This window comes from Lepidochelys kempii, chromosome 4 (genome assembly GCF_965140285.1).
Source record: "Lepidochelys kempii isolate rLepKem1 chromosome 4, rLepKem1.hap1, whole genome shotgun sequence".
Classification (NCBI taxonomy): domain Eukaryota; kingdom Metazoa; phylum Chordata; order Testudines; family Cheloniidae; genus Lepidochelys; species Lepidochelys kempii.
In genome coordinates this window covers 12,317,629-12,339,537 of record NC_136383.1, presented here as the reverse complement: position 1 = coordinate 12,339,537, position 21,909 = coordinate 12,317,629, and the positions used below count along the sequence as shown (strand labels likewise).

The following is a 21,909-nucleotide window of genomic DNA, read 5'->3' as shown; positions in this document are numbered from 1 at the left end:
CTCCCCTGGCAACGAGTTCCACAGGTTGACTGTGCATTGTATGAAGAAGTCCTTCCAGTTTTGTTTTTTAAACCTGCTGCCTATTAATTTCATTGGGTGACCTGCAATTACTTAAGATCAGAATGTGTCCTAATGGATGTAATTCATATTAAGTACATTTTGTATCCCCTGGGATCTGAGGTTGACATAAATATAGTCAGTATTTTGTTAAATACTCAGAGTTGTTGAGAGAAAATGATTCTTCTGGATGATTCGGCTTGTGGTATTTTTTTCTGTGCTGGTCTGACCCAGAGTGTGAGAGTTGCTGGAGGTGGGGAAATTCTCTCTTTTTGGGTTTTTTTTTTTAATTTTTTTTTAAATGCCTTATTTTCTTTCATTAGGGCAGCAATCACATTGTCATGACCCGAGGTCATCTTTCCTATGTCAGACTTTCTCTAGTTCACTACTTGTCTTTTTTTCCCCAACTCATCACAACTATTTTTGATCTAATGCTAAGATTTTACCAAAGTCTTCTTTCCAGCCAAGTTAATCTGAGCTGTATTTGTCTTGAGAGCTTCCCACAGCTGAAAGTGAAGTGCCATTCTCACCCCATCAACCTTACCTCATATGGCTATGCTTGAAATGTATCTCCTTAAAGGCAGAAAGCTAGAGGGGGAAAATTAAAAAAAACCACCACACACACAATTGGTTAGATAACCAAATATGAAATCCTGCAGATTACACTGAAATATTAATATGATTCTCCACTGCTTTACATAGGTGTAATCACAGAGTGGATCAGATAGTATAAACGATGTAGCTCCTTTGATGACACTGCAGTTACGCTGATTTACACCAACTGAAGATTGGTCAAAGTGATGGGGTTTAAAACATGAGTGGTGTAAACACACTATGTAGTCATTTACCCCTGTGTAAATTAGGAATAAATGGAATAGTGGAGAATCAGCTCCTTTCTACACAACCACTCACTGGTCAACAGTTAAGTTGCATAAAAACACAAAGCTATTTGAAATATTAAATTTAATAATTTAAAATCTCTACTACTGTTTCAGTTGCTTTTTATATTTCATGGAGGTTTTCTCTTTACCTGCGGCAAAAATATTTTTTTTTAAACTTGCCAGATAATTCCACTGATAAACCAGCTGCTGCTTGTGTTTTAATTTTTTTAAAATTAAAATTGACAAAGAAATTATGGTTTTATAAACTGGCCATACTGAATGTTGAGAAACTTTTTATTCCCCACACATACTTTAAGCTACAAAAAATCCTTACTGTGGTAGACCAGAATGGAGCCATTCGTAAAATGTATAGTTAATAAATATTATGTCCTTAAATGTGTAAAATTTCACCTACTTATCTGACCCATTGGGAATTTTAAATGATCAGTACCATTATTTTGCCAAAGTATACTTTTAATGATTCCTATTACTATGGTGTCTGGAAAATGCCCTGCTATACTGAAATTATAAAGACAATACCTCTTTAGAGTTCTTGTGACTGCAGCTACTGAATGTAATCACTGTTAGTCAGGTCCCTGATTCAGCAGTGCACTGAGGCAGTGCTTAAATCCTATAATGGGGTGTAAGCATGTGCTTGAAGTTAACATACTTGAGTGTTCTGCTGAGTCGGGGTCCTGATTCTGATCTCTCACACTGATAGATTGCAACAAGTGTAGCTTAAGGTATTATTCCATGTGAGTAAGAGTTGTAATAATCTGATTCATGCGGGTCTTTTGAAAAGACTGTGTATCCCAGTGCTTTGCTCCTTCTGCACTCATAAATGATCTGAAAAAAGGGGTCAACAGTGAGGTGGCAAACTTTGCAGACAATACAAAAATTAGACGAGATCGTAAAGTCCAGAGCAGACAGCAAACAGTTACAAAGGGATCTCACAAAAATGGGTGACTGAGCAAGAAAATGGCAGATGAAATTCACTGTTGATAAATGCATATTGGAAAATATAATCCCAAATTTGTGTGTGTGTGTGTAAAAACAATGGGGTCTAAATTAGCTGTGTTCTCTCAAGAAAGATCTCTGAGTCATTGTGGATAGTGCCATGAAAACATCTGCTCAATGTTCAGCAGCAGTCAAAAAAAGCTGACAATGTTAAGAACAATTTGGAAAGGGATAGCAAATCATAGACTATCAGGGTTGGAAGGGACCTCAGGAGGTCATCTAGACCAGTTCCCAACTAAATCATCCCAGCCAGGGCTTTGTCACGCCTGACCTTAAAAACCTCTAAGGAAGGAGATTCTACCATCTCCCTAGGTAACCCATTCCAGTGCTTCACCACCCTCCTAGTGAAATAGTGTTTCCTAATACCCAACCTAAACCTCCCTCACTGCAACTTGAGACCATTACTCCTTGTCCTGTCATCTGATACCACTGACAACTGTCTAAATCCATCCTCTTTGGAACCCCCTTTCAGGTAGCTGAAAGCAGCTATCAAATCCTTCCCCCCCCCCTTCTTCTCTTCTGCAGACTAAATAATCCCAGTTCCCTCAGCCTCTCCTCATAAGTCATGTGTTCCAGTCCCCATATCATTTATGCTGCCCTCTGCTGCACTCTTTCCAATTTTTCCACATCCTTCTTCTAGCGTGGGGACCAAAACTGAACACCGTACTCCAGATGAGGCCTCACCAGTGCCGAATAGAGGGGAACGATCATGTCCCTCGATCTGCTGGCAATGTTCTTACTTATACAGCCCAAAACGCCGTTAGCCTTTTGGCATCAAGGGCACACTGTTGACTCATATCCAGCTTCTCGTCCACTGTAACCCCTAGGTTCTCTTCTGCAGAACTGCTGCCTAGCCATTCGGTCCCTAGTCTGTAGCGGTGCATGGGATTCTTCCATCCTAAGTGCAGGACTCTGCACTTGTCCTTGTTGAGTCTCATCAGATTTCTTTTGGCCCGATCCTCTAATTTGTGTAGGTCCCTCTGTATCCTATCCCTACCCTCCAGCGTATCTACCACTCCTCCCAGTTTAGTGTAATCTGCAAATTTGCTGAGGGTGCAATCCACACCATCCTCCAGATCACTAATGAAGATATTGAACCCCAGGATCGACCCTTGGGACACTCTGCTTGATACCGGCTGCCAACTAGACATGGAACCATTGATTGCTACCCATTGAGCCCGACGATCTAGCCAGCTTTCTATCTACTTTATAGTCCAAAATAAGACAAAGTATCATCATGCCACTCTGTAAATCCGTGGTATGCCTACATCTTGAATACTGCAAGCTGTTCTGGTTGCTCCATCTCAAAAAGGATATATTAGAGTTGGAAAAGTTATAGAGAAGGGCCACAAAAATGAATAAGTGTATGGAACCGCTTTACTGTGAGGGGAGATTAAAGAGATTGCGACTGTTCGGTTGTCTCTTTCCCAAGCTGAGGGGGGATCTGAGAGAGGGCTGTAAAATCATGAAGGGTATGGAGAATGTGAATAAGGAAGTGTGTGTTACCCTTCACATAACACACAAACCATGGTCACCCAATGAGATGAATAGGCAGCAGGTCTAAAACAAACATGAGGAAGAACTACTTCACACAGTGCACAGTCAACCTGTAGAACTCCTTGCCAGGGATGTTGTGAAGTCCAAAAATATAACTGGATTCAAAAATGAATTGGATAAATTCATGGAGAATAGGTCCATCAATAGCTATTAGCTAAGATGGTCAGGGATGCAATCCCATGCTCTGGGTGTCCCTGAACCTGTGACTTCCAGAAGCTGGGACTGGATGACAGGATAGATCACTCGAGAAATTGCCCTGCTCTGTTCACTCACACTGTAGCATCTGTCATTGGCCACTGTCAGAAACAGGATACTGGGCTAAATGGACCATTGGTCTGATCGAGTATGGCTGTTCTTATGGTAGTAGAGAACCCCCTTTACCAACTGTCCTGCACTGTTCGTTGTGATAGGCGTATGTGACCAACAACGCATTTATGTGTTGTATACCAAAAGGGAAGCTGAGTCTCCAAGGTTTCACGTGTTCTTTGGGCAAAGATGTGATCCACAGAGGGAGTTATGTCACACCGATCAGCGGGCCTTGTCTTGCTGGTTTTTGGCAGTGCCTCCAGCTGTTGGCTTCCCCAGTGTGTTTACACTGCAGCATACACAAGACATGAGCAAGTGTGTTCACTGCAGCCTGGTGACATACACCAACAACTGTTGTGGAATCAGTGAGATTGGGTCCATGTTTAATACTGTGAAATAAAAACAGTCCGTGCTACTTTGGAGTTGCTTAGGCTCTGCCATCTCAGCCTTTTCCTGGACAGGATACATGAAACCTCTTAGATTTCTGTGGTTTTTTTTTTTTAAAGTTTTTAGTTACATTTTATAGACAAGCTGGAGTATCTGACTAGATACTTACATGGCTCACTGTAGTATCTGAGCACCTCTCTATTTCACAGTGGTGTCACAAGGATAAGATCTGTGAAGTGGACTCCCCCATTTTACAGATGGGGAAACTGGGGCACAAGAAGCTGAAGTGACTTGGCCAAGGTGACACAAGAAATCTGAAACTGAGCTGGGAGTTGAACCTAGTTCTCCTAAGTTCAAGTCCAGTGCCCTATGCTGTTATACCATCCCTCATTCCCATAGCAGAAAGGTGTGTTTTTTAGGACTTCAAGCCAGTAGATTATAAATATTCCCTTTTGAAAGGGAGCTAGCTTTGTATTCATAAAGAAGAATACAATAGTTGGGGGACCTCTCTGAAGTAGAATGGAAGAGTTTTCTGTCCCTGCTGGTCATAGCCTCTTGTGTTCACAAGTAAATTGTTTGTTTTATATCCAAGGGAAAAATACATTTAAGATAACTATCTGATTTATAAACACACAAACCAGGCCATTAAGAGTGAAGAGAGATTGAGCAGCTCATACTGCATGTCTTGCAGGCCATATGTGAATTTCTGTTGAGAAAAGTAGACAAAATGAACCCAATGAGGAACTGGTCACATTATGTATAATTTTTTTCCTCAACAAAAATTCAGATATGGGCTGCAAGGTAATCAATTCCTCATTAGGATTTAATCTAGTTAATTTCCCCTTTCATTTAGTATCTGAACCCCTCTCAAATATTTAAAAGTAGGAATAATTTCTCTTCCTTTCTTATTAGCCTTTGGAAGAAACAGCTTGATTAGTTTGCAGGGTTTTTGTGTTTGTGTGGATAACAGAATGAGGAAAAAGCTCAGTCAAATCACTACGGTTTTGCATTCAGCTCTGGGAGTGGCGAGGGCCAGAGTGACTCACCTCTGCAGGGGAAGGGAGTGCCAGAATCTGGGTCCTACTCCAGTAACAATTTGTCTCTCTCACTTGGGAGGTCCTCTGCAGTGCAGGAGGTTCATCAAACAGTTTCATTGTTCCAGTGGAATGTAGCTGTCATGGAAGGAGTAGTGATCAGGTAGCCAGATCTGGTCCCATGGAGGAGCCAGTGCAGGGAGGGGTGTATTGGTGATATGCTCGTGTCAATCTGTGTTGCACCAGCTGTAGTCTGTTCAGGATATGTGGTGTCAGCTATAGATATGAGAAGCAGAAGCTTCGAGGTCACGAGTGCTTGGATCAGGATGGCCAGGTTTATGCCCAATAAGATTGGATGCTATCTGCTGGGCAGTTGCAAACGGAAGAAGCGTGTCTTTTGCTGCTGTTGGTGTTCGGATAGCCAGTAGCCCTGAGTCCAAAGGGACCCCAAGTCTGCAGACTGATATAGTCTGAAGGCAGCTGCCCTCACAACTGAGACATGTTGTTCTAAAGGAGGCAGACTCTTCAGTTGAAAGCTGTGTCTGAAGAGTAGAGGGCACGGTTAGCTTCTGCAGGGGACTTACTGCTTTCTCAAGTGTTAGTCCCCCCACCTCCCCATCAATGATGGAAATTGTAGGAAAAGAAGATCTAGCAGATTTAATGAAATCCAGGCCCTGCAAAGCAGATGGCCTTTATGAAGGTGCAGACTTCAGTACAGGCTTTGTTACCCAATTCCCACGTTTCTGTATACAGGTCTCATTTTGCAGTGAGTAGAGGTCTTATTTCTTAGGAGGGGGAGTCCATGTTTCACAGTCATTGCTGAACCGACCTCCCTTCAGAGTTCTGCTAATGTCGCTTATGTTTTGGCCAATAGGCATTGCTGTTAAGTGACTTGACGTTCACAATCCCCTTTCCTCCTTGGAGCCTTTCCATGCTTTCAGCCCCTACTGACTTCATTGACTACAAAGGGATTGCTATTTTAAACTTGGTTCTCTCATTGGAAGAGCTGTCTGCCACCCACATAGGTTGCTTGAGCTGGCTGAATGTCTCTACATTAAGTCTAAAGCTTATTTGGGTTTCTTCCCGATTTTCAAAACATGTTTAAAATGGGAAGAATAATAAAGTCATATCGGAAACTTCTGATTTATTATCTGTGTTCTCTAGCAATGTTGTACATTTTTATTAACTTGTGTTGATTGTGTCTCAGTCTGATAACCCGTGCTGTCACATCAGCTTCTCTGCTCTTCTTATCACAATCATCTTCTCTTCTGTCATAAATTATAAAGGTATACAAACCACTAGTAGTGTTTACTCTCAGCATGAAGGACTGAATGAAGTTCTTTGCAATAAACTATTTCAATTAAACGTGTAACAAGGCAGTACTTTTGCTCTAGCATGGCTTATTTGCATAAATACATTCTTCATCGCCTCTGTGATTAGGCTAAATAGCCAAGAGGTGGCAGCACTCCATCTGTTTAGTTGTTCTGTATTTTGTAGAGAAACAACATTTTTCTTTTAAAACATGTTTTAGAAACCTTCCTTCAGTCTTCACCTTCCCACTATAACTTCCGACGTTTGTATTAAACAGAGCTGTTCTGCATCTTGCAAACTTTCCAACCCTGAAAGTGATTCCATTTATATGTTTGGCAGGCTTTCTGAGTCAGAGGTTCTAAATGTGTCCTATTTTATGAAAACAAACATTCAAACAGATCGTCTTAATTTTAAAAGATTCCTTTCTTGCATTGTAGACTGAGCAGTGATTCCTAAATTGTAGACCTAAACTGTGAGTAGTATGACAAATACAATCTAGAAAAATTAATACTTCTCAGTGCTATAGTAACTTTCAAATGGTGATCTCAGAACACTTTATATACGCTAAGCCTCACTACATTACTGTGAGTTGGGCTTGAATTTTCCCTAGTTTAGTGCTGGGGAAACTGTGTCTGAGGCCTTGCCTACACTAAAGGGAAAAGTTGATCTAAGCTACGCAATTTGAGTTACGTGAATAGTGTAACTCAAATTGACGTAGCTTAGATCTACTTACTGCGTGGTCCACACTATGCAACGTTGACGGGAGACACTCTCCCATCAAACCCCCCCCCCCTTACTCTTCTCGACCGGTGGAGTACAGGAGTTGATGGGAGAGCAATCTGTGGTCAATTTAGTGGGTCTTCGCTAGACCTGCTAAATCCACTGCTAATGCAGTGATCATGTGTTGATCCCCGATTAAGTATAGACAAGCCCTGGGGTTAAGTTTGCTTTGCTCAGGGTCACTCAAGAAGATGTTGTCAGTTGGGACTTGTGCTCCTAACACTCTCAGAAGCTTTTGAATTCCACCCCAAATCCGCATCTCCTCTCAGTTAGGTACTTTAACAACAAGACCATCCCTGGCAGGAGCTTTAGAATGTAATGTGCAAAGTGGAGACCAGTAAAGAAACTTAAAAAGAAGTGGTCAGAGGTGAGGAACAAGAGTTCTGTGGTAGTTATAAAAAAAAACCAAAAAAACAAAATCCATAAAACAAATTAATACTGAGGCACTGCATGTCCTTTAGGAAATAAGTCGGGTTCGATCATACTGGAACTGAACTTTCTGAGGTGCATCCCCTGGCATGGCTTCAGCCTCACTGAGAACTATGCAGAGTAAGGAGCCTGATTTACCTGATTATCCTATGGGAGGTCCTCTGCTTTTTTGGAATAGCAAAACCTTCTCAGGTTTTCCCTCCACTTCACACTACTTCCCTTCTTCCAAATTTTCCTTTTGCCCACCGTTAAGCCACTGTACCCTCCTGACCCTATGTTGTAGCTACCGTTCTTATGGATTTAGGCGTGGCTGAGACTCCCTTTAGACTAGTCAGTCCTGCTTCTAAATCGACTACTAGAGGGTTCCAGTGGATTCTAGCACTCAGCAGGTATGTACCTTACTGCCTGAGTTGGATGCTAAGTCCATGATGTTGGACTTTTTTGTCAAAATCTCACTTTTATAAGGTGGGATTTTTCAGAAGTGCTCAGCTTTTTTTTTTCTTCCTCTTCCTCCAAAGACCCAGCAGGGTTTATGGTTCCCAAGCACAGGGCTGATGGAGCAGCAGCTTGGGGGACAGCTGGCGGGACCGGATTGGCCCAGCTCAGCACAGCTCAGCTCCTACTGAAGTCAACAGAATGACTTTTTTCTACGAAATTTTTTTCCCATTAGAAAATGTGGTTTCCCCAAATCTAGAAACTGAAAATGGAAAATGGATAGTCTTTTGGTCTTCAACAACTGACACAAAACATTGTAAGTCAAAATGAAAATTTTCATCCCAGCTCTAGCAATTGCTGTTGATGTCAGAGTTAGGCCAAGTGCTTTTTGAAAATCCCACCCATATGGCATGTCCTTACTGTGGATAGCAAGCCTACTCCATTCTTCCTCTTTTCTCTTAGAGTTGAGACCCATTCCTCTCTCAGGACTAAGACTCTCTGTTCCATCCAGTAGCTCCAGCTTTCTCCACTATGGGACAGCGTAGCTAGCTCTACCCAGCAGCCATGGTATGCTGGTAGGATGATAAGCAATTCTCTCCCTTTTCCCCATCTCCAATAAAACTCGTGAAGATTTTCACGAGTTTTGTTTCCAGTTTTGTTTCTTTATGCAACCGCTGTCCCAAATTTAACTTCCTCCCCTCCCCCCCCCCCCCAAAGTTTAGGAGTCTGAACTTTTTTTTTTAATGAAAATTTGCAATGCATCTTTCTGGCCAAAATTTGGCCAAAGGGAGTCTTTTGACAACCTGAGAAGGGCAGGAAAGTCAGAGTCAGGAGGTGGTGCTTCTGGTGTAATTGCTAGTTTCCCAGTGACATTGTCGTGTGGGTTCAATCTGGCGAATTGTTGCGGCTGATAGCTGATCGCTGATCTCGTTGAGCGATAAGCCGTATGCATTGGTTTGAACCCCTAGCCATTGTCATCAAGTGGCCTCCAGCTCTGCATTACAACCAGCTCAGTATCAGCCTGTCCAGGTGAGGCATTGAGCAGGTGGAAATTGTCCGATATTTGGGTAGGGTCATAGTGCTGGAGGAGATGTGGATGTGGGTGCTTGTATAGAAGCAGCTGCTGCCAGTGGCCTTTGTTGGGGGCTTTGTGACATCAAACTTGCCGTGAAGTTGAGGATCTGTAGCACCACCATTATACAAATGCTATCGTAAGGCCATGAACATGGGCTCCGAGGAGGGCTGAAGAACACTGGATTTACGTTTTTGATTCTTGTCGACTTTGTAAGCTGCTGCATATCAAGTGGCAGGACATGCTCAGAAATGAGGATGTTTGGAGCCAACCTCAGCAACTGCCTCCATCAGCACTAGTTTGGTTGGGACGGCTTTCTTGGTGTGGACATATTATTAGACTGGAAGACCAGCAGCTTCTGACACGTGTGTACCAAGGAATGTTGCTACATGGCTGGTGATCAGGTGGGCGTTGAAAGCTTTGGGGGTGTGACAGGATTGCCAGTGATGGACATAAACTGAGTTTACCAGCTGACCACCTTAGGCCTCTTTCCAGAGATGGATCCAGGTGCTGCTCAATTTGCAAGGAGGCCATGTGCCTTTGGGATTTGCCATGATGATGATAGCCAAGGTAACTGAAGTACTAGTTCTGGCCATTCAACCTGTATCTCCTTCTGCAGGTTTTGGTGAAAGCATAAAGGTTGAAATATGCTGTAAACAGTTAAGGATCCTCAGAAACTAGATGCTGTTACCGCAAAACCGTATAAAATGCTAAAGATATGAGCATTTGAGTTTGTCCTGAACTGTGCAATGCAGGTGCCTTGAATGGTAATATCCAAAGACAGCTGTTCACTGCAGTTTGTCTGCTGGTGGCTTGTCACTTGCTGATTAGCAGCTGGTAATGCTGCTCTTGGAAAAGCTCTGTAGTCAATCAGCAGCTGGAGGGGGACACCTGAGGGGAAGTGGAGGGAGATGTTTCTCTCCCTCTCATAATAAAAGTTCTTACAGCTGAAGATTTTCATGATGTTTCTCATGCGATCTGTATATAATGGTGCAGTGTCACTCATGGTAGCTTAAAGGGACTGTTGGATTAAAACCATATTTAAAAAGCCCCAAACTTGCCAGTGTTACATATGCTGTTTTAGAGTTATTCGAATAGAATTTTAAAAACTAAATCTTCCCTTTACCATTCATTTGCCTTGTCTGCATTTCACTCCTTGTGGGCATTTCTGTTCTTTTTCCCCTAGTCGCTGTCACTCTTTGGTTACACTACGTTACCACAATATTGCAGTGTTTGGAAAGTGGGGCAATGTTTAAAACTGGACGGGAAAGAATTTTTGAAAATATTCTTATTGATGTTATGTTTATAAAACACATTCATAAACATGTGCATCATATGCATCCGATGAAGTGAGCTGCAGCTCACGAAAGCTTATGCTCAAATAAAATTGTAAGTCTCTAAGGTGCCATAAGTACTCCTTTTCTTTATTCATAAATACACAAACTCTGGGTTCTAAATTAATTGATATTGCTTCTTTAAAAGAGGATCTTATCCTCTGACATATTGGCAGAGCAGTTTGTGAGGAAGCCTCTGTAAGAATAGACTTTTTGTGAAGTAATCAAGGGAGAAACACGTGTATTAGGTTTCTATTTGGTCTGAAAATTCAGTGCCATCTGTTCCAGATGTTTTCAGCTGCATTTATAGCAAGCAACTGCTGTGCTGTTTAAAAAAAACAACAGTTTATTTTACACTATTTCTCTCACACCCATTGCATATAGACGACGAGCCATGGAATCAGTTCCTTTGTGTGCATAACAAAAGTTGCACAAATAGTGTTGAATAATTTAATGTGAACTCTGGAGCAAGGCTTTTGTGCGTGTGTGCTGGCTTTGTATTTTTAGCTGCTAATGCTAGCTTGTAGAGAATGTTAAATCTTATCTCATCGTGCAGCGGAACAGCAGCTTGTAAAATGGTACGATGTTCATACATTGTAAAATCATAGGAATTTATTCTCCAGAACAGACTTCTGGTTACCTGCTACATTCAGTATGTGAGGAAACCATCAGACTATACTAACTAGAGATTGGGCCCTGTGCTGCAAAGTTCAGAATTGGATCCGAACTTTGTGGGTGCCAGGGTCTGGGGTGTTGGATTGGGCTCATCTCTAGAATTAAACATGTCAGATGGTGCTCTAGTAATTATTGTTCTACAGTAATCCAGAAGAAACAAATGCACTGTGGGTGTTCACTTATTGGTTTTGAATCTGGCCCCCTCTCCTCTGCCCCTCCCCCTATAAGAAATATTCGTGAATCGTGCTGTGCGAAGTGAGCTTTTCTTAATTGGAAACTAATAGCTAAAGGCTACAATAATGTGGATGCTACTAACAGTCCAAGATGGAGGAAAACCCAACTGTTGATGGGAGAATTGCTGGTAAACTGTTAGCTGGAAAATGGAGAGACAAGGGGGAATTATGAAGCTTATTGGCTTATAAAATTCTTGGAATGGTTTTTGCTCCGAGAAAGCTTGACATCAAGATTACTCTGAGCTCTTGAAGAGCTAAATCAATTTACTGGTAGCTGCTATTGCTTTTAGAGCACCCTTTTGCGGGGCATGATTAGAAGACCTGATAATGTGTTAGTATGTTTTCCAGGGATTCTCCCACTTTGGGCTGGCCCTCTCAGCCTTTGCAGGAAAGGGTGCAATGTTTTATTTCCCAAATGCACCTGTCTTTCACAGTCAGTAGAAAACTTTAGGCCACAGTTCTGCAGCATTACACCCTCTGAAAAGCCTCGTTGACTTCAGTGCTGCTTGCAGTGTGTAAATTAAGAATGTGTATTTGACAATTATCACTGAATGGTTTCCCTATCCTAAGAATGGTAAAGGTTGACAAATGTTTACTTATCTATATTAAATATGATTAAAGTATTAGTATAGTATGTTACAGGCTTCCTTTAATTTTGACTGTAACTCTTGATATTTGCTAGTCAGAAGTAGGTTTACAAACACTCGCTTGGGAAGTTTCAGCAATCTTATTTAGTGGTGAAATTGTATAGTGAAAATCACGTTTAATGCAACAGGAGGGCTTCCTGGCATTGTTATAAAATTAGGAACAAATTGAGAGGTGAGGGGAGAAGGAAAGGGGGAGAGAAATGAAAGAGAGAAATTTAGAAAATCAGTACATGAATGAATGGCTGGCACACGCACACACGACTGCTGTGATGGCCTGACTTGCTGTAGCTTGGTCTCTGGATAATCCTCAGATGTCAGATTTCCTTAAGGCCAACATGTGACACAAAGCTTGCCTCTCCACAGAGAAGTGTGCTTTGCTGGTATTAAGAGGCTAGCTGATGCCTCATCTCTCATCGTGCATGAGAATGTGTGTGTCTGTCTGTATGCACTGTGTGTGTCTGTGTGTGTAGGTGGTTCTACAGGCAGTGTGTTTTAGAAGAGCTTTTAAGTGAAACCGGATTTCCACAAGCTATTGGCTAGTGTATAGACACACCAAACTACTATGGGCGTCTTTTTTTAAAGAAGAGACTCCTAGCTGGGATTGCCTTTCTCATACCTGCCACCCCTGATGCCCTCTCAAGGTTAGAATTCGAGCTACATGGGACCAGCTTAATACCAAGCGCCATTCAAAAGGAGCTCCTGCATGAAGGAACAGCAGACACGGAAAGAAGAGCAACTGCACCCACTGAATAACATGAACAATAGTTTGCAGGTTAACCTGCCCAAGAGTTGGGGTGGTTCAAATAGTTCACTGCAGGAGAAGTCTGAGCACTCTTTTTTTCTTTTCTATTACTACAGAATGGAGGATGAGGCAGTGCTGGACAGAGGGGCTTCCTTCCTTAAGCATGTATGTGACGACGAAGAAGTGGAAGGTAAGAGATCTATATTTCTTAGGTTAATGTGTCTCTTTAAAATGTATATATTAGAGCAAAACAAATGGCCACAGGCAGATTCAGTGAAAAGGGATCGTTATTTTTCTGAACAACGAATCATAAAAACGATCGAAATGTTGGCAGGAAGAATTAGCATGGTCCTGACTTTTTACACCTAAGGAGTCTTGTTTTCAAAGTGAGAGTTAATACGCTGCTGGCATTCTTTCTTTATTTCCAAAATAACATTCACGTGCCTCCACAGAATAACCCTGAGATGCTGTGTGGTGTTTGGTGGTGTGTTTTTTCGTTTTTTTTTTTTTATAATATGAATGCATTTTGCAGCACTTGTGAATCAGTATTGCACCTTGTATGGCATACGTTGGCAGGGATCACAAATGGAGGAGACCCTTGCACAAAATGATCCCAGCTGAGTCCGTATCGAATGCTGGCTCCTGGGCACCAGACTCAGGACACTAAGAGGATCATTTTCTGTGGGATTCTTTCAGCTTAGAAGAAATACAGGCCATGACTTTCTGTGAGAAAAGGGACTTTTTTAACTAGGCCAAGAGTTGCCCCATATTTAAAGAAATGAACAAGAGTGTCTGAAATTTTTTGTTTGCATAAACTAAATATATTTGTGTAACTCCCCCAAAGTATGAAAATAGTTTTGGAAAATATCTGCCAAATACAGTGATTGGGTCTCTGAATGCAACTATCAAGCTTCCAGCAATTCAAAACAATCATTTAAATGAAAAATAGCTTGGAAACTGCAAGGTATGAGAAGCACAGAGTTTTGTTTCCTCAACTAATGTCAGCTGTGCTCTATAGGTATAAAAATCACCCTATTGGTTTTAACTAGACCACTTACTGTCCATAGGGGTTGGGGTGAGGAGGTCTCCTGTTAGAGGAGACTGACCCCAGGGGTGTGAAAGCTTTGGCACAGAACGTAAACATGTAATTTTTTCTTTAAAAATTTCTCCATATTTTAAAGCCTAAAATGGGGACAATCCCTGTAACTGCAGGTGGAAACAAGGTAAATAAAACCTGCCGTCTGGCCCCCGATAATAAATCACAGTTATAGCTGTGAGGAGTAGAGCAGCAAAAAGGTCATGCCAATCACCTAAAGATGCATTAAAAATGGAAGGGTTTTGGGTGGTTGTTAAGACTATGATTTTCTATCTGACCCTTAATAATCTTTCCAGGAAATCCATTTGCGAATATCCAAATTTGATCTATCATTAAAGAATCACAGTCCAATTGTTATCACCTTGCTGGGGGCAGGGAGTAAGAGGAGGTGAAAAGAGATGAAGTATCTATATTATTCCTCAGCACAGGAGGCTGGGAACTGTAATTCCATGTCTGAGTCTTTTGATAGACTCAGAGTTTGGGTTGTATAACTAACTCCTTTGTTCTCATTAATGGCAGTGCCAAGGTACTAGAGCAAAACTTCGTAAACACCCCCAGATAACTAGTTAAGGAAGCTAGCACATGGACATTTTTGAATACTTGCAGTGTTGTATCGGAAGAGGAACAGGTGTGCTAATGTGAAAAGACTTCAAGTTGCCACTTTGACTTTCTGCTGTTCTTTGGGGCATGGGTCGTCTTCGTACGTGCTTTGACAGCACTGGGCACATTTTGGGCACTTTGCCCAAATAATTATTCGTGTAGTGTTGGCCTTTTGTATACGTTGCATTTGCCTAACCAAGAATGCACCACACAGGCATGTGCCTAACCTGCTTGTAACTGTAACACTGGTGGGAATTATATGAGAGCATATGCCCCTATGGCATGTCCCCAGACTTGGAAGATAATTTAAGACATCTGTGTGCAGCTGGCCATTTCCTGCTTATTGTCATGGTGAAGTTATCATTTCACTTCTGATGTTTATGGGTAAATGCTACCTGCCTACCTTGCATGAATATCAAAAGGGCATAAGTAATAACTACAACACATTTTTGTTATGAAGAGGTGCTTTGTTGGCGGCTGGCCAACATTGTATAGAGATGCTCGGAAATATGGCTCAGCATAGTTTACTGAGGTTACTTCCTGATTCCATTTCAGAGAATGGGAAAATGTAAGTATTATTGTGAGAATGAGGAACAAACAGAGCTCCAGGGTCAAGTTTTTTGAAAAAGAAAAGCAGCCCCATTTATCTACAGCACTGTACATTCCTTTCTTAAAAGGTAGTGACGTATTCCTAAAATTCCACTAAATTAGGAATCTAAATAGGTGTGACACACAGAATACTTAATAACCTGGTTTGGAACAAGGGAAAAAGTAAAGCTCCACCTTATCCCTTGTGATAAGATCTTGCCTCTCTAACTCCCCTCAAGCCAGTAGTAGCTCTGACTTCATAGTGGGGCGGAGGGTACTTGATTTCAAGTTTGGCAACTCAGTTAAACCTGTAAAGGAGGAGGGGCACTCTGACAGGGTTCAGGTATGTAGGGGAATGTGGCCTGCATTTCCAGAAGTTTTCCCCCACCCTGTATCCATCTACTTTAATAAGTTAGGGGTACCATGGATGTGGATGCTGTATTGGAACCCGACTAGAATAGAATTCTCTGTTGCACTGGAAATTTATGTCTGTGGATCTCATCAATGTTAAGGGGAGTTACCTACATAAACATCTGTACACATGACTCAGAGAAACATGTGGAACTTAATTAGGGACTTTGCAACAAGAGAAACTTTAATAAAAAACCTCCCAACCCCTAAAACCATTTGCCATTTTTGCTAAACCCTTTTTTCTTTTGCTTGCCCCTGCTGTGATGTCTGTGGATTTGTGTTATCACACATTTGGGGGAAAAAGTTGTGTAATGTCATAAAATGGTACCCTTAATTTTGCTTCACTCAAAACGTCACTCATTTTGCAGTAACAAAGACTTTGTGAATTACTGATGTATTTATTTTTTATATAGTATAAATGAACAAGTGGAAATTAAAAATATAAGCAAGGAATAATCCACCACAGAATGTACTTTGCTGATTTGTTTTGGTAATTTAGTTTAGTTTAAATTGGACAACAGCAGAGGGAGCTGCATTTTTGTCTCTTCAAAACTGCCACAGACTTTGATTTTGCTGTTGCAGAATTAGGAGTGGTTACTTAAATTATAAGCTCTTTGGGGCAGGAACTGTCTTTTTTGTTTTCTTTTCTATCTGTAGAGCGCCTAGCACGGTGGCGGAGCCCCAGATATGGGCAAGGCCCTCAGTGCTACCACAATACAAATAGCAAATCATAATAGTGGTTTGGATTTCGATTCTGGTTTTTATGTGAACCTTCAAATGTTGAGAGGGTTCAGATAAAAGATTTCCATTTCGGCTCCTCTCTAGTTTTAATTCTCCGTTATGCTTTGTATACTATTAAATATGCTGTGTACAGCTCGGATAAGCTCTCAAGTCTTGATTCAATACAAATGCAGTAGGACTTGTCTTAAAGTGCTCTGCTAGGAGGTTCCTTGCCATGATACCACCTTTCTAACATTTGATAGCTTGACGCTAGTAAATCTACCAGCATGTTTACCATCTGTCTTTTTTCAACTTATGGCTATCTTCTTTATCTGTAGGCAAGATGTCATTCTAGTCGGCTGCAAATAGCCTTTTCTCTGTTGGCAGGGTAGTTGGCAGACTTCAGTGTTATCTTAAAATGTGCTGGTTTCGTGTATGACATCAGTGCTTTCTCACTTCCACTGCTGTGATGCTTTTAATGTCTTATTTGAAGGGCTCTGATTTAAAAGCTTGGGTCAAAATTTGGATGATTGTAAAATGATTTTATTTAAAATGGTGCTTGTCCGAATGTGCATTTTAAAAAGAACTATCAGGGTTTTCCGTTCCGCCTTTAAAAAAAAAAAAAAAAAGTACACCTTTGGGAAGTGTCATAGAGTTTAGGGCCAGAATGGACCACCAGATCATCTAATCTGACCTCCTGAATAGCACAGGCCACCCGCACGTTAAACACTGAAAGTCCTTTGAGGATGAAAAGGCATTGTATAAGTGCTGAGTGGCCTTTCTTTTAAAGGAATATTAAATTCTCCAGTGACAGAGCCTAGTAGTACAAATTATTTTACATCAAATCTGAGGAAAGTGTTTTGTAATATCATAATGGTAATGACATGGCTCTTTTAACCCTTGTTTTTAAGGGAGAAGATAGGAATTGCTGATTTCCTTAATTAAAGGCAAGGACCAAACACTCAGCCAGCATTAAATACACTTAATATGGTATTAAATGATCAATTTAAAAACAATCCATCTCTGTGCAAAAGTGACACGAATGAGATGCGCACCTGCTCTCCAACTTGGCGACTAACCAAACTTGGCTGAAGGCCATGCTAGTTGAAATGGTGACAGTCAAACTGAGGCATTGTGCCCCTTGTCTGCTGGTGTGAATAAGCGTTCCAAGTGGAGGGCTTTGGATGTACTAATGGAGGCAAAACCAGAGCGCCAGGCCTGCCAAGGGAGCTGCCTGCACAGACTCCAGCTTGAGAGGCAAATTTGCTGGGACTGTGCAGGCTGATCCCTTTTCAGGATCAGGGCCCATACTGTTTAGCTGTATGCGTAATAATATACATTTACTGTGTGTCGAGCAGGGGTACTCAATCTTTTTCTTTGTGTTTCCTCCCCTGCAACATGCTATAAAAACTCCACGGCCCACCTGTACTGCCACAACTGGTTTTCTACATATAAAAGCCAGGGCCGGCGTTAGGGTTTAGCAAGCAGGGCCATTGCCTGGGGCCTTGCAAAGCTACCTTGCTCAGGCTTCAGGTTTAGCCCCAGGTGGCCTGGCTCAGGGCTCTGGGCTTCAGCCCCGCACAGAGGGGCTTTGATTTTCTGCCTTGGGCCCTAGTGAATCCAACACTGGCCCTGCTTGGTGGAACCCCTGAAACCTGCTTGTGGCCTCCCAGGGGGTGCCAGACCCCTGGTTGAGAACCGCTGGTGTATGGGACCATGCTATGGTCAGCTTACCCCATCAGGTTAAGTGTCTGCTGCCTCAGTTTCTCTCTGAGAAGTACATGTAGACTTGTGGTTGATGTCACATCCCCTTCTTTGGCTCTGATTTGCTAAGAAAACATAACAGTTCAAACATAACTGACAGTACAAATCTACCAGCCCTGTCCCCAGGCTCTGGAGTTTCTTCCCCAAACCATTTCCTAGCTGAGACTTGTTCTGCTCCCACTTGGCTAGTATTGATTCCACTGGCCCTGGGCTCTCCTCTTTCTGTGTGAATAGACGCTCTCTTACAATAAATACTGCACCCCAGCTGTTCTCATGGGACCCCGGTCATTTGACTCAGCTGCAGGCCAGCACCTGGAAACAGGACACTGGGACATGCGCGTACCCAGGAACCATGGGTAACATTTGCTTAGCGGGATCTCAAATTGCTCTATGGGGATTTTGCAAACTCTTTCTGTTGGAATCCCTTCCCCCCTTGCTGGCATGTCTGCCTCTGGGGTGAGACACAGCAGCTCTTCATTAGTGCCCTACAACACTACATGACCGCTTAGGACAGAAAATGAGTATATAAAATTTGCCGGTCTCTGCTGTGCATGATACCGCATCCCTTTCTGAATTCCTTCAGGTTATTTTTAAACAAAAAACCTAAAATGCATATAAAGGTCAGACTAAATGATCACAATGGTCTCTTCTGGTCTTGGACTCTGAATCTAGGAAAACTTAAAATATGGCAAGGAGGTCCAGTCATGGCTGTGGAATTTCTAATGGAAGACGGAGTTGTATTTTAGTGACTTTTCATTTGGTTCACTGCCATCTGGGCTCACTTTTTATTTCCTTCTCATTAATGATATAGAAATAAATACTGAGAAGTCACCTAAGCCAATAACTGCTAAAGGCAAAGAAAGACCAATTAAAACTGATAATCTGTGCAATAAATCAAAACCTATAGAAACGAAGTGAAGCTATTCTTAATTATACTTGATAAGTGACAAAACTTATCAAATAAATAAAACAAAAAAGCCTCCTGGGAAGCGAAAGGTAAAAATTAACAGACAATTGACAGACTGAATGAATAGAGCTGAGTAAATGAATGGAATTTTTAATCTCAAAAAGTAGAAACGATCCCAAGAAGAGTTTCCTAGTCAGAAAATTAGAACCCTGTGAGGAGTGGACGCTATGGAACTGGTCAGGTGACCTATGGAATGCTGGGGAGTTTCCATGAGAGGAGAGAATAGTAAGAGGAAAGAGAGGTTAGTGTATAAGATAACAAAGGGTATAGAGAGAAGGCCCAGTGGGTGCTTCTGTTTAACCATTCCTCGTGACGCAAGAATGAGAGGGCAAGTAGAGCAAAGACAGATGGAAAGGAGAGGCCGAGCCTGAGAGGTCAAGGTTGGAGGTGGAGAAGAGTGAGAGGAACAGAAGTAGAATTGGCCTAGTGGATAAAGTCAGATTTTAGGACCAATCCTGGTTTCTTGCTTGACTTTCCCTGTTTGTGTGTTCACTGGCCATTGGGAAAGAATCTTACTCTTCATTGGTCTAAGGAAAAAAGAAATATTCATTGCTTTGATCTATGGGCCTGTAAGCAGCAAAGCTGGGCTTACTCTGGTGAGTGCTGCCAGGGCTGCCTTGTAACTCAGTGGCGCTAATATGGCAGGGGTGGCCAACCTTAGCTTGAGAAGGAGCCAGAATTTACCAGTGTACGTTGCCAAAGAGCCATGGTAATATGCTCCCCAGCAGCTCTTCTCCCCCAACCCCCCATTCCCAGCGCCTCCTGCCCACCAGCAGCCCCGCTGATCAGCGCCTCCCTCTCCCTCACCGCACCTCCTGATCAGCTGTTTCGTGGCATGCAGGAACGAGGGCACGGCAGGCTCAGGGGAGGGGGTGGGAAGGGGTGGAGTGAGGGCAGGGCCTGGGGCAGAGCCAGGGGTTGAGCAGTGAGCACCCCCTGGCACATTGGAAAGTTGGTGCCTGTACCAGGAGCCGCACGTTAACTTCTGAAGAGCCGCATGTGGCTCCGGAGCCCCAGGTTGGCCACCCCTGTAATATGGGCTCTTTGTGTTCTAGAATTCTCTTTACGATTGCTAGGGGGTGTCTGTTCCCTTCACACGGGTCCAGTGCTATTCCAAGACTTTTTGGACAATATTGTGAGTGTATTTTGGACAGTATTGAGAGGCAGTGTAAAGGGACTTTAAAATGAGCACACTTCATATTTATGCTCAGTTGAAGGCCCCTTTACAGTGACAGATCAGAGTAAAGTGGCCTTGGTATAAAATGAGAATCAGACTATTGAGGGTACATCTACACTGCAAAAAAAAAAAAAAAACAAAAAACCCAACAACTCTGTAGCAGTGAGTCTTGGAGTCCAGTTCAACTGACTTGGGCTCACACAACGGGGCTAGAATAACACTGTATACGTTCCTGCTTGGGCCGGAGCCTGGGCACTGAAACCTGGCAAGGGGCGGGGACCTCAGGGCCCAGGCTCCAGCCTGAGTGGGAATGTCTACACTACTACTTTTAGCCCCATAGCATGAGTCCCAGAAGCCCTAGTCAGTTGACCCAGACTCAGACTCGCTGCCATGAGTGAGATGTTTTTTGTGCAGTGTAGGCATGCCCTTAAAAACCACTCTAATTTAATAGAGGCCCATCAGCGTGGAGGGTGGACATGGGGATAAATGCAGGCCCTGTATCAAGGAGTCTGACCTTGGAGTACTCCAGAATGTAGGTGAAATCTCCCTTTTAAAAGAAAACTGCATCCTCAATATAGTAAACCATAATTGTATACCCAGAAGCAGTGTGCCATTAGGATGTACTAGTGATGTACAGTAATACTGCAGAATTAGGTGCATAAGGGCTTTTATACCTTCTCTGAGGCACCCAGCATTTGCCAAAATCGGCGGCAGGGTACTGGACTAGGTGGATCCTTCGTCTGTTCTGGTCTGTCATTTCGTGTGTCCATCTTTCTGTTATATCCCTATAGGCATTTTCTGTACCTTTTTTCTTGATCATCCAGTGTACTTTTCCCAACACTCATGCCCCTACGTGCGCTAGCAGTGGCTTTCAATGATGTGCGCTAGCAGTGGCTTTCAATGATAGTGACTCACATTTCAGTCTCTAAAGCACGGGGGTGTGTGCCTTGGAATTTAGGTGGTTAGTTTCACTGACAAACACTTCTGTTGCTCGTGCATGCATGCGTGCTGCAGCTATGCTATGACATGCAGGAGGCAGCTTCAGATCTCCCAGTCCTGACCACTTGTGCTTAAGTTGTGGGTAGCAGAGTTCTTGTGATGCCTCAATTGATATGCCAAACACCTGAGCAGGCACTGAAATAAATGCTGGCAATTTACTCTAAGTGTCATGGGGACACTTTTAGTGGACTACAAACACTTCTTTTTTTTTTTTTTTTTTTTTTTTGAGGCGGTGAGATAGAGGCAAGTTTAAGTTAAACAAATTATGTATTAATTATGACTCTCTACAATAATAACCAATGCCCTGGTTTTCTCCCTAATCACAGGAATTATTAGTGCATATAATGGGGAGGAAAGACTATCTCCTCTAGACTTAATGGCATGCAGTTCATCAACAGCATAAGTCTCCTGTCCTCCAACACAGCTGAGTGCAACATACTTGCAAAATTTGTCCTTCCTACTCAGACAATTAGAAGAACTAGGGTCAAAATTTTCAAACTTTTATGCCTAAGGAAGGGGCTTAATATATTCCGAAGGGATGAATACTGAAAGCTCCCACTGAAGTCAATGGGATCCATAGGGCTCGGCAGCTGTGGAAAATCAAGCCACTTATTTATACCTAAATATGGCTCCTATCTGCATATATGCATCTATAATACCAAACACAGTTTAATATTGGGTCTATCTGCT

At 42.4% G+C, this 21,909-nt stretch overlaps 1 protein-coding gene across 5 annotated transcripts in view; it reads left to right on the top strand.

The window, feature by feature from the left end:
• Positions 1-21,909, top strand: part of SLC4A4 (solute carrier family 4 member 4) — a 268,875-nt gene that overhangs the window by 16,740 nt on the left and 230,226 nt on the right. For all 5 annotated transcript variants that reach the window (XM_073340388.2, XM_073340382.2, XM_073340384.1 and 2 more), the window contains exon 2: positions 13,014-13,087. In XM_073340388.2, coding sequence (XP_073196489.1) covers positions 13,015-13,087 — 73 coding nt within the window. In that variant the 5' untranslated portion in view covers position 13,014. The remainder of the gene's footprint in view (positions 1-13,013; positions 13,088-21,909) is intronic.